The sequence below is a fragment of the Branchiostoma floridae genome, chromosome 1 (genome assembly GCF_000003815.2).
Source record: "Branchiostoma floridae strain S238N-H82 chromosome 1, Bfl_VNyyK, whole genome shotgun sequence".
Classification (NCBI taxonomy): domain Eukaryota; kingdom Metazoa; phylum Chordata; class Leptocardii; order Amphioxiformes; family Branchiostomatidae; genus Branchiostoma; species Branchiostoma floridae.
Genome location: NC_049979.1, coordinates 22,920,183 through 22,932,530, shown reverse-complemented (window position 1 = coordinate 22,932,530; position 12,348 = coordinate 22,920,183). Strand labels below are relative to the sequence as shown.

The 12,348-nt window shown below is 39.7% G+C and overlaps 1 protein-coding gene and 2 long non-coding RNA genes across 5 annotated transcripts in view; 1 reads left to right on the top strand and 2 right to left on the bottom strand.

Annotated features, from left to right (window-relative positions):
- LOC118416029 (telomeric repeat-binding factor 2-interacting protein 1-like) overlaps positions 1–2,300 on the top strand; it is a 34,276-nt gene extending 31,976 nt beyond the window's left edge. For 2 of the 3 annotated variants that reach the window (XM_035821083.1, XM_035821070.1), the window contains exon 12: positions 950–2,300. In XM_035821083.1, the coding sequence (XP_035676976.1) occupies positions 950–969 (20 nt within the window). In that variant the 3' untranslated portion in view covers positions 970–2,300. Of the gene's footprint in view, positions 1–350; positions 605–949 lie in introns of all 3 variants that reach the window. The other variant, XR_004831185.1, reaches the window with a different exon arrangement.
- Positions 1,634–4,337, bottom strand: LOC118416051. The gene is made up of 2 exons (XR_004831192.1): positions 4,204–4,337; positions 1,634–3,952 (listed from the first exon to the last, which is right to left on the bottom strand). It is a non-coding gene; the product is annotated as an uncharacterized LOC118416051 (long non-coding RNA).
- An 11-nt stretch (positions 4,338–4,348) lies between these two features.
- On the bottom strand, positions 4,349–5,880 carry LOC118416046. Its single transcript, XR_004831190.1, has 2 exons — positions 4,822–5,880; positions 4,349–4,701 (listed from the first exon to the last, which is right to left on the bottom strand). It is a non-coding gene; the product is annotated as an uncharacterized LOC118416046 (long non-coding RNA).
- Positions 5,881–12,348: the final 6,468 nt, after the last annotated feature.

The following is a 12,348-nucleotide window of genomic DNA, read 5'->3' as shown; positions in this document are numbered from 1 at the left end:
CTGACCTTGATCTGGCCATTAAATGAAGCATTTGTCATCTTATTCTCCTTACAGCTTTGAATGGTTGCAATCCCAACATTCTAAAAGGAATATATATGGAAAAAATATATGGAAAAAAGAATAAATTACAGAACACATTTCGGTTAATGGCCACCTCAAATTTGTGATGTGTCCCTTTGAAGTTTTGATTTGTTTTGTTTTGCTTGCTTTCTGCATGTACATGTACTCCTTTGTTTGATACCTTTAAGTTTAAACTCCTTTGTTCTGCTCTTGAGTTCTTTGTTTCTGTTCCTCCCATGTCTAACTTTTGTTTGGCCTGTCTTCCCTCCCCTGTCCACTGTGTTCCCTAGATCTCCTTGTAATGACCAAGCAGATGTAGATGCATTGGACACCGACTTTGATGGTTTTGATACATCAGAAGTTGAAGCTATTGACAGTCTGGAACCATCTGAATTTGATGCCCTCGATGGTCCCGATAATGACTTTCTCCTCTATTACTTACAATTCCAAAAACTTTTGGACTCGTGGGAAAACATGGAAAGAAATCGCAGGAGTAAGCCCAAAAGTCTGAAGCCTCCGCGAGAGAATGGCAGAAGATACTCAGGTAGACCACTGTGCCTGAGAATTGCAATGCTTGAGAAATAGGTCTGCTCTGTTGTGCATGGCCAGAACGTCTTGGCATGTAGACAGATGCAATGCTGGCCTGTGCAAAACGAAGACTGCACTACCAAAACATGTAAGCTTGCAATATTAGTCCTGCTTGCAAAGCAAAAATTGCATTGAAAAAGATGGGCATGAATCCTAGTTTTCAGCCAGTTTCCCATTGGGTAAGATGCCACAATAAATCATGACCACACACTGGTCTGATCTTTAAGTAGAAACATACAGTGTCACATAGAAACTCAAGCTGATTGCTGCTAACACTTCTTGTTGTACATGTACTTTATAGACTCTATGATTGCCGGATAGGCTTCAGCTACTGATGACAACGACAGCGTGACGACAGTCAGCAACAGGTCCAGCGCTGCAGAGTCGTCAGACGGGTTCTTCTTCACGGACGCAGACTTTGCCAGTGCAGCAGCGGCGGCTGCAGAAAGTGCAGGGCTTACAGTGCAGGGTTCTATTGTCTCCTATCCTAATGCAGGTTAGCTGTGCATCTTTTAAAGACAAGTTAAGACTGATCAGTTCAAATTTGGAAAAACAAAAGAAATTTGGAATATCAGATATGTTAAATTTCTGCCTATAAGTGTGGTATCAGCTGGAAGCTGTCTTCATTGTAAAAGTAGTCATATAGTTAGTAAAGTTCACAGCTTTAGATATGATTGAATGAAAATGCACGAACCATGTACAATTAGGTTATTACACATAACACAGCATTGAGTCGACAAATTTTTAATACTGTCACAAAATATGAGTTTTCTCTGTGAGAGTTATACAAATGTATATAATATAAAATGTATATTTTGCTGACCCTTTGGCCTGTCCATGACAAGTAGATATTTGTTTGAATGTGTATATATTACATGCTAGCAGTGAAAAACAAGTTTAACTTATTATTATGGAAAAGAAGCTTCCAAGTTTAGTTACAAGTTGTGAACAAACCATAGTAGCTGGAATCATGTGTTGCATATTTTTTTTGCTCTTTCACTGCCATGCTGAGTGGTTTAAGATCATGTGTTAGAAGATCAGACTGTGCACTGGTGCTCCGAATGTATTAAGCACTTCTTGTAGCAAGCACGACACACAGTCAGACGATCATTCAACAATGTAACTTTGAGGGCTGCTTTCTGTTCTGCAGCATCTGTCAGCTGAATATTCCCATGCCAACGTTGAACTCTGTAGATATCGTGAAAAGCAGGGGAAGCTTTATGTATTTAACATTGTCAGCCCTATGTTTCTGTGAAGATAGAGTTTATTGGTACTACCATGTCCCAAACTTAACGTAGATATAACAGGGTTTTCCCCAGTATGTATGTTACCGTAATTCTGTGTTGTTTCTCACAGTGAAATGTACATTGTGTTGTACCTAAAATATATCATAACAGTAATCTTAACAATGCAACAACAGTTTGTTTTATACTCAATGTCCGGCAAAAAAAACCCTGTGTTTTTGTATTTTGCTATGGAGGAAAACTTCAGCTGGAGTAAAAATGGTGTCTGACATGAATAACGTTGTACGGTACGTGGCTACGTATTTGTGTAAAGTTTGACTGTTGTCAAGAGTTTTATTTGACAGCCACTGTAACAGGAAATAGTGCCTGTAGTAATAGTATATGGTACCAATAAAATACCTACTTACACTTGGTGGTCATTATCATTCTCCATTTTTGATTAAAACAAACCTTGATAAAACTTTCCACACAGTAACATAGAAGTTAGAGGCATGCAAGGATTTGTGACATGATTTTTTTAGTGGTTTATTATTTTCCCAGGACACAAAACTATTCACTGTTGTGGGAGATGTAACCAAATTGTACAGAGGAGCAGAGAAATTGTTGTTATTATAAGAAAAGTCCATTGGACTGAAGCAGTTATCTGTACAATAGTCATAGCCCAGCCTACCTTCATCAAAACATAGAAATGCAAAAGAAGAACGTAAAATTTCCAAAAGTTTGACAGTTATGCAGCCAAACTCACATTGGTTGAACTGATATGTGTACGTGAGATGGACAGGATTGGTCTGTAGAAAGAACAAAAAAGTCCAGTCTTCCTCTCACCTGAGTTAGTACTGAATGGCAGTAGCTCCAGACCCTTACAATTTAGCCCTGCCTATTGTGAGCTCCTCACAATTTAGCCCCTGGTTGCAAAAGGAGAGTGGTCGGCCCGTGCAATGTCTGCTATTTATTGTGACCATTTCATTTGTTGAGGCTCCATGACAGTTTATTCCATGAAAATCTAACAAGCAGCACCACTGGGTAAAATTTTTAGACAAGGTCTATACTTATTTGTTATATACACTCAAATGAAAGGGAAAAGATACAATAAAATGACCAAATTTTTTTGTGAATTCATTTGTGGTTGCAAGAAAGTATGTACATCACTGGTACCTGTAATATTGAAATGTTTTATCGCATCAGCCAACTATTGAACATTAAAATCGTAACGATTCTTCCGACAAGTGGTCACATTCCTGGTATTGTTATGACATTGAGAAGAATATCAGACTTCTTTAATATAATCACAATCTAATTAAATCTTTTCATAGATAACTCAACATTTGTTAGTCAACACACTTCATTTGTTAATTTCTCTCAGCATCAGCCAAATGATAACTAAAAAAGCTGCAAGGTAGGCTCTAAGCTGGTATATTGTACAATGGTTAGATGACATTCATTTCAATCAACATTGTTGACACTGGAACAGCATAATTTCTTATGAGGAACTACATTATTGACCACAATCATAGTGACACTGACAGGCACAATAAAATTCTACAGGAGAACTATGCTGCTCTGGCTGTCTTATCGAGAGGTGGTTGAAGTAAGATAGATCATAGATGTCAGTTACCTGAGGATTATGGTTGTATCTTGATAAATGGTAGAGAAGTTCATCGCAAATGAGAAGTTTCTCCTAAATGAAACACCACTACAGTACTTGTAAACTGAGAGGAGGCTGTTGTGGAAGACGTCTTAAGCTAGAATTGTATTGTTACAGGTAAGATACCATTTGGAAGTGAGGAAATGATAGTGTTTCCTTTAGCTTTTTCACATGACCTCGATTTGTCTCGGCCTAAGATCAGACTGGCCCACCTGAAATTTGAAAATAGAATACAGTATTCCTAAAAGTGTGCTCTCACACAACATTGGTCTTCCGTACAATTGTCTTCTGTCATTTTGCCACTCTCAGTGGTTATTACTGTTTAAGTTCCACCATCTCCTTGCTGACCTCCCACAGTCTCTTGGCCGCCTCATCGTCCTGACCTGCTGAACTCGGGTCTTTCTCCGCACAATCACTTTCAAGGGACAAATGAAGGGAATCATTTCGACATGTAACATGCAGATACATATACCAGAAACATGCAAGATAGATATGGATTTGTGGGATTAAATATATGCAAGGTTTCAGAAAAAACTATTTGCTTAAAGGATAAGAATGAACCTCAGCAACACAGCAATAGAAGGCTCCGCCTCTGTGGTGTTGCTAAAAAATAACTCCACAGTACAAAGATGATGAGAGGCACAAGACAAGAAGTAATAACCTCACCTGAAGTACAGACCAGACTTCGACTCGGATCAGGCCCACCTGAAGTGCACAGTGGAGTACACATGTTTCTGCATCACCCCTACACAGTTCTCCCTCACGATGCATTCATACTCTTCACACACACAGAGAAACACCAACACAAGTGTTAGGATGGGCGCGAGTGCGTGGACACCGCAGGAAGACTTTTATTTGCCAAAGGTACAATCGTAACGAGAACGGCAGTTCGAAAATGCAATAGAACACCGAAACATCAATATCCAAACACGATCATCAAACCAAATCCAAACATATACCAAACATCACGATTTTTCGTAATCGAGTAAGCCAAACCGTAAAGCACAGCATAAATAGCTGCATACGTTGTTTGCCAGACACGCAAGCCCTAAAAAAAACTCCCGAAAGTACGAAGGCCAAAAAAATGGGGGACGTGCACCAGAGCCTTAGCGCAAACAACCAATCTTCTCTGGGGTTTCTTTCTGAAAAGAATCACTCCATGTCCTGAAACACACAAAACATAGTTCAAAGAAGTGATTATATTGGACTGTTAAATACAAAACACCAAGTATCAGTCACTTTCGCCAAAGGCAGAAACTTGCTACACTAACAACGTTTCATTACCTTAAACAACGATCTTGTTGCTTCCTGGGTGTCGTGCCAAGCGTCGAATGAACAGACTACTTCTGTAGCACTATAAGTACTTACCATACACCTGTGATACACCTGCGTTACTGCAGAAACTCAATTATATGCTAATTCGTCACAGTAACGAAGTTAGTTCCTCAAACGCAAATAATTATCATTTTCTGCATCACCCCTACACAGTTCTCCCTCACGATGCATTCATACTCTTCACACACACAGAGAAACACCAACACAAGTGTTAGGATGGGCGCGAGTGCGTGGACACCGCACCGCATCGCGTCGAACGAACAAATCACGGGAAAGTTTCATGCAAGATTAAAAGTCTATCGCCATATAAACAGCCGACCTCTCCTTCAATGATCCACCTTCTGTATCTGTTATACAGTCTGTCTGGAAAAGGGTTGCCACAAACAAGAAACATCATTAACAACAGTCTTTTGCATGTCGAGGTCCAACTCTCCAGCTGTATGCGTGTAGGACGCCCAGAAGTGCTTAACTTGGAGCCTGATTTGGTTCTTGTGATACTTCTGAAAAGGAATCTGTCAGATGAGAGATCTATACAAGCCAATGTACAATACTTCTGCAACATGTTGACTGGGCAGTTGACCTTTCCTGTGCGTGCAATAGGTGTCGAGCTGCCATCTCTATACTGATCAGTCTTCCTTGATCCTAAAACAAACACAATCACTTCTCAGATAGAGAAAAATTACATGATAACCATTGTAAGATTCGATGTTCCTCAGCAAACCTGCATAAGAAGTCGAGAGAAAAGTAAACGTCCTTATAGAACCAAGTTTGAATAAATTGTGTTATGTTCCTGTGCAAACATGACCCAAAGTGTGTTCCTGTACCAGCATGACCAACATATCAGGAGTTATTGGGCATATGTCTGTTGACGAATGCAGGCCTTCTCTATGGAAGAAACAGATGAAAAATGTTGTATCACAAGTTCCCATAAACACAATGCTACATAAAGAGGAAGTACTTTGAAACTACCACTTTCGGTAATATACTGGCAAACTCACGCCACTTGTAAACACGGCCCTTTATTAAGCTACAGTTTTAGGTGCTCCATTTCCTTTGGAGCGGGTGGTACTTGCCAGCTCCATCAGAAGTGTATCTATCAGCTCTGCAGCGTCTTCTCAGATACCGAGCTTGTACAAGTCAGCTCAGACGGGAATATGTAGGAAGAGAAATAATAAAAACAAATGTTAATTATCTTCAACACAAAAATAAGTATGCTGAATACTAATTACTCCTATACTAATCCTGATTAAGACAAATCGTTACCGTGGGCGCTACAATAACAAGCGTTCGCAGAACTCAACCTTCGTGAAATGGGTGAGGGTGTGGTGTTTTGAGGGTGTTTTTTTTATAGACATTTCAGGGGCTAGCCTAACAGTATATGATACGTCCGATTGGCAAAATTGTCCGGAATTCTACAGGATTTTTTCCGAGCCTATGTAGTTGCTTTGGAGTGGAATAATTTGGTTCACAGATTGTCATGGTATTTGGAATGCAGGTAGTTTTTGTCATGGACTGTGAGCGAGCGAATGAGTGAGATAGCTCTGGAGATGCCTTACATAATCAAATTTTATCATACAAATTAGGGGCTAATTTGCATAGGTAATGAGGACAGTTTATAAGCCTACTTCATTTCATATTAGCAGATACTCAAACATAAGACACATGTAACTAACAAAGAGAGAAATACTAGCCTAACTGAGTAGTGTACTAGTATGTCCGGTTGGGCCACAGCAAGTAAATTTTATGGATGACATCCGCGAGTGCATTAAATTTCGCCTGATTTCAGAAAAAAAACAAGAATTTTTTCTTCTGCAGGGACCGTCAACATGACGATAAAGTACCATAATTAGCAAATATGTTGTGTTGTAGCCTAATGATTGTACTTGTACAAGTGACACTTGCGAGGTACCCAGGACTGTAGTTGTAGAAATAAAATTTATTGGATATATGGAAGCTATGAGTGTGCTTACCAAATTTGTTGATGATGCCAGTCTACGACACTAGTGTCACTTTTACCATACCAGTGCATGTCTTAAAAACAGGAATGAATGCCTTGTTGGCTCTGATGCCATGTTTTGTCCCTTTAATTCTTTTTACAACAGTCATCAGAACTTTATGGTGCCTATTTTTGAAAATGTAGCTGTCTTGTTTTTTTTCACCTATCTTGTTTTTTTTCACCCTATCGCACTTTTTTTGCAGTCTGCAGAGGATGTCATCCATAAAATTTACTTGCTGTGGCCTTTGTAAAAATTCCCGGAATTTACACCAAGTCTTACGCGCGTGCGCAATTGCATCATCCCTTTGGAGGGTAATAACATGGGAAGGGTTGACGGATCGTCGTGATTTTTGATCTCTAGATAACTTTGGGGATGCCTCCTATAATCAAGTTCTATCAATGCAAACCAGGGGCTAGTTTGCACAATTAATTAATCCGCAGCATTTCATAACAGGACAGTCAAACGTACATGTATTACATTTGTAACTGAAAAAAAGATATTTATAGATATTAGATATGCACATTGCTGCCTAGCTCCGCAATTTAGTACGTTATGTACTTCCAATGTGTATAATGGACTATCGAGATAAAACAAATATTGACGACTTGATACATTGCATGGACCTTTCCACAAAGTAATAATAGTTTTTTGTACAACCCCCTTTACGTATAATATACGACTCCTGCGGTAGAGATCATTATTGCCGACTTGTTGCTTGCAACAATGATGATGTAACATTCTTTGTTTCACAATGCAGTCCACTACATTGTGTATCCCATATGTCTAATGTACAGTCCCTATAAACAAGCATATCAATGACTACAAGTTACTGTGAAAAACACTTAACCCTGCTCCACTTCGTACATAAACTTTACGTAACTTTGTCCAGCAATGTATTGTACCGGTAGTAACTGTTACGTGTATAGACCCTTTTAAAACGTATGATATACGCCCCTGTATACAATATCATCATTACCCTTATTCTTGGTCTACAGATTATCAAATCTCATGGGATACATGTACACCCCATCATGTATAATGTACTATCCCTATAAACCATTTTCTTGTAGTCTTCGATACAAACGTCTGTCGCAACTATGACCTTGGGGGTCACTTCCTGTGGGGTCGGGTAGGTCCATGCACAACTGCAGCCCACGCTGGCATGACGTAATCACGTAAATATAGAACCGTTACACCATTACACCCAAATATAGCCACACTGGTTCACTGCCGGACCTATTTTCCAAATACAAACATCCCCGGCAAAACCGTCAAAAGCCACTAAACGAAAAAACGCCACGTACGTTTCTTCTCCTTCTCAAGAGCTACCCACATACCAAGTATCAGATCAATCTGTCTGGGCGTTCGCGAGATTTTCTGTTCACAGACACGCACCATACAACGGTTTCCAAACATACCTACTGCATTCTGCTAATTACCTCCTAATTTGCATAACAATCATACAATTATGTACATCACTACGTAAGCTATCTGCATACCTACAGTCATTCCGATCCATCGACCCCTGCTTCTATAATTCCTTCTCAAAACCTAACACAAGAATGACTTTCACCGCCCCAGCAAAACCCTTAAGTGGCCAAAGCTTACACACCTTACTATTCATTTACACAGCTACTTACCACTTAAAAATCACCACCCAAACAAGTCCCGAAAAAATATCAAAACCGGAAGTTCTGCTGCAGTACAATAACACCCCGCTAGAGCGCCCTGCCGTAACGCAATTCCTACCATTCCTTCGTCATGTCTAATCCTACCCACATACCAAATATCAAAACAATCCATCCATGCATTCTCCAGTTATCGGGCTGACAAACGTCCCTCTCACACAAAAACAGCACTCAAAACAAGTCATGAAACTTTTGAGATGATCCCGTGTCCCTTACAGATGCTCGGAAAAGTGCCAATCATCGAAGTGACAAATTTGCCGCGAGGAAAGCCAAATTTTGAACTTTCTACGGATACCTTTGGACATAGAAATGCTCCTACACATCAATAAAGACATCGATGTCACGTGTAAATGTCTCTGTTTCATACCTTATATGTATGGACATGCATTTCCATACTGTAGTGACATTACGTCTCCAACATTACAAACACATTTGTATCACGCTAAGACCCCTAGACATTTTATCACATTCAAAATAACTACAGACTTCCAGCACCTTATACTTTTACGTCTCACCTTAGTGCTTGCTTACACTAACAGATCTCCTACCTTTCTCATGCACTTTCGCTTCAGTGCCCTCCTCTTCTCCAACGACTTTCCACCTCTTCTTGTGAACACCATCTTTCCATCAGACCACCAGTTCTTCTGACAGAAACCAAACCAAACCACATCACATGAACGCCTAAGCATTACATCGCCATGACGTAACAACCAACATATAACCATTGCAGTCGGCTTGGGCATGAGCATTACGTCAGTACCCAAATATAGAACCATTACGCCATTACACCCAAATATAGCCACACTGGTTTACTGCCGGACCTATTTTCCAACTACAAACATCCCCGGCAAAACCGTCAAAAGCCACTAAACGAAAAAACGCCACGTATGTTTCTTCTCCTTCTCAAGAACTACCCACATACCAAGTATCAGATCAATCTGTCTGGGCGTTCGCGAGATTTTCTGTTCACAGACACGCACCATACAACGGTTTCCAAACATACCTACTGCATTCTGCTAATTACCTCCTAATTTGCATAATAATCATACAATTATGTACATCACTACCTAAGCTATCTGCATACCTACAGTCATTCCGATCCATCGACCCCTGCTTCCATAATTCCTTCTCAAAACCTAACACAAGAATGACTTTCACCGCCCCAGCAAAACCCCTAAGTGGCCAAAACTTATACACCTTACTATTCATTTATACAGCTACTTACCACTTAAAAATCATCACCCAAACATGTCCCGAAAAAAAATATCAAAACCGGAAGTTCTGCTGTAGTACAATAACACTCCGCTAGAGCGCCCTGCCGTAACGCAATTCCTACCATTTCTTCGTCATGTCTAACCCTACCCACATACCAAATATCAAAACAATCCATCCATACCTTCCCCAGTTATCAGGCTAACAAACGTCCCTCTCACAAAAAAACAGCACTCAAAACAAACCCTTCGTTTCACGAAGGGAAAAAGCCAACACAACACAGTCACTGGGCAAATCACAGCATTCACATAGCTGAGCCAATCCACGGCCTGCCCTGGGCATCAAGAGCCAGCATTAACATAGCTGGGCCATTCAACGGCCTGCCCTGCCTTAGTGTCCACTCATGACACTATTGCATCACACAAACACCACAATGTCTTCTCACTGAAGAACTCTTCAATCAACTTGTGTGCATTTTCATCACACTCACTGGGCATCAAATGACAGACAGCATAAACATAGCTGGGCCAATCAACGGCCTGCACTGGGCATCAAGTGATAGCATTAACATAGCTGGGCCATTCAACGGCCTGCCCTGCTTTAGTGTTCCATCATGACATTATTATATCACACAAACACCACAATGTCTTCTCACTGAAGAACTCTTCAATCAACTTGTGTTCGATTACTTCACACATAAATCACAAAGTCTTCTCTCCGAAGAACTCTTACACCAACCTGTGTGAAATGATGTCAGACCTACTTCACGAAATTTTCTCATTGAATAACACTTCAACAATCTAGTGTGTCATTACATCAGACATACATCACGATGTTTTCTCACTGAAGACTTATCACCGAAAAAACATCAATGAACTTGCTTGTCATAACATCACAGTCTTCTCACTGAAGATCGCTTCAACTATCTTGTGTTACATCACGGTGTCTTCTCACTGAAGAACATTGAAGAACTTGTGCGCAATTACATCAAACTTCACATGTGAACTTCTTCTCACTGAAGAACACTTCAATGAACTAGACATACATCACAATGTGTTCTCACCGTAAAACACCCAAAAGCACTTGCGTATCATTACGCCAGACATACATCACAGTCTAATCACTGAAGAACATCTCAACGAACTCGTTTGTCATAATATCAGACAAATCACAAAGTCTTCTCACTGAAGAACTCTTCAACTTGTGAGCAATTACATCAAACTTCACACTTGTAAAACAATGTCAATTTCTTCTCATTGAAGAACATTTCAATGAGCTAGACATACATCACGATGTGTTCTCACCGTAAAACACCATAACGAACTTGCGTATCATTACGTCAGACATACATCACAAAGTCTTCTCACTGAAAAACACCTCAACAAACTTGTGTGTCATTACTCCAGACGTACACCAGTCTTTTCACTGAAGAACTGTTCCATCAACGTATGTCCAATTATTCTCACTGAAGAACACTGCAACCAACTTGTGTTCAATTACGTCACCCATCACCGTGAATTGTCACTGGAAAACATTTTTAAAAACAACAACAACAACAACAACAACATTATCTCTCCGTTAAACTTATCAGCAGAAATGCGTAAAGGCAATCATTCTATCACCAAATTGTGCCGTTTCTAAAGAGGTTCCACGATATTCTTAAATCAACATATGTACAAAAATGTCACTTGTACATCATCATTAAATAACGCTTTACATTCACATCGGTACAGTAATAGCGTCAATCCTGTACTTACAACCTTTCCCAAACACTTAATAACTTGAAATCAATCTGACCAGCAGAATTCAGTCATAGTTTTGTCCAGCCAAGTCTAAATACCATGAATCTTCTAGTAAACAAGGAGAAAAAACTCTGGAGTTAACCCAATTTTCCCCTTTCTGTTCAAGTGAAAAGCAAATCTGACAACTTGGTGAAGACTTAACTTTCTATCCAAAAAATTAATTCAGGTAGATCGATTTCATGCTCATCCTCATCAGCAAAATTGCTCAAATGAACTGCTTTTCCCTCACTGACCTTGGTATCCAAGTCAAATCAATAACTAATGTTTTTATCCTTGAAAAAACTCAAAGCAAAATCGTGTGTCTCTTCACACTGTCAGTCATCACAATTCTCACAGCGGCATTATATTCACAATGCCATATCACACATTATCCGGTTATTTCCTTTTATCAAACCACTGAACACAAAATATCTCTTTTAGTTCTCTCCCAGTAGCACTCTGTACAATCTGTGTCATTCCAAGTACATTGAACATAACTTCCTAAATCACAAAATCACCACCATGACATTCCGAAGTCACATAGGAATACACCAAACGCGCATCTTCCGAAACTGGAAAACAATTCATTGAACATAAAATGCTCATAAAGAAATTTTTCTCATAGCTATGTAGTCTAGCACTTTACAGTACCATAATTAACGTGATTACATCACAGAATACATCTATCTCATCATAATCCTAAAACCAACCAGGCATTCAAACCTACCTGATCTTCGATAATAGCCACGTGTATAACAGGTATCGTGTACGTCTCTTTCTACAGCTAAAACCAATCTA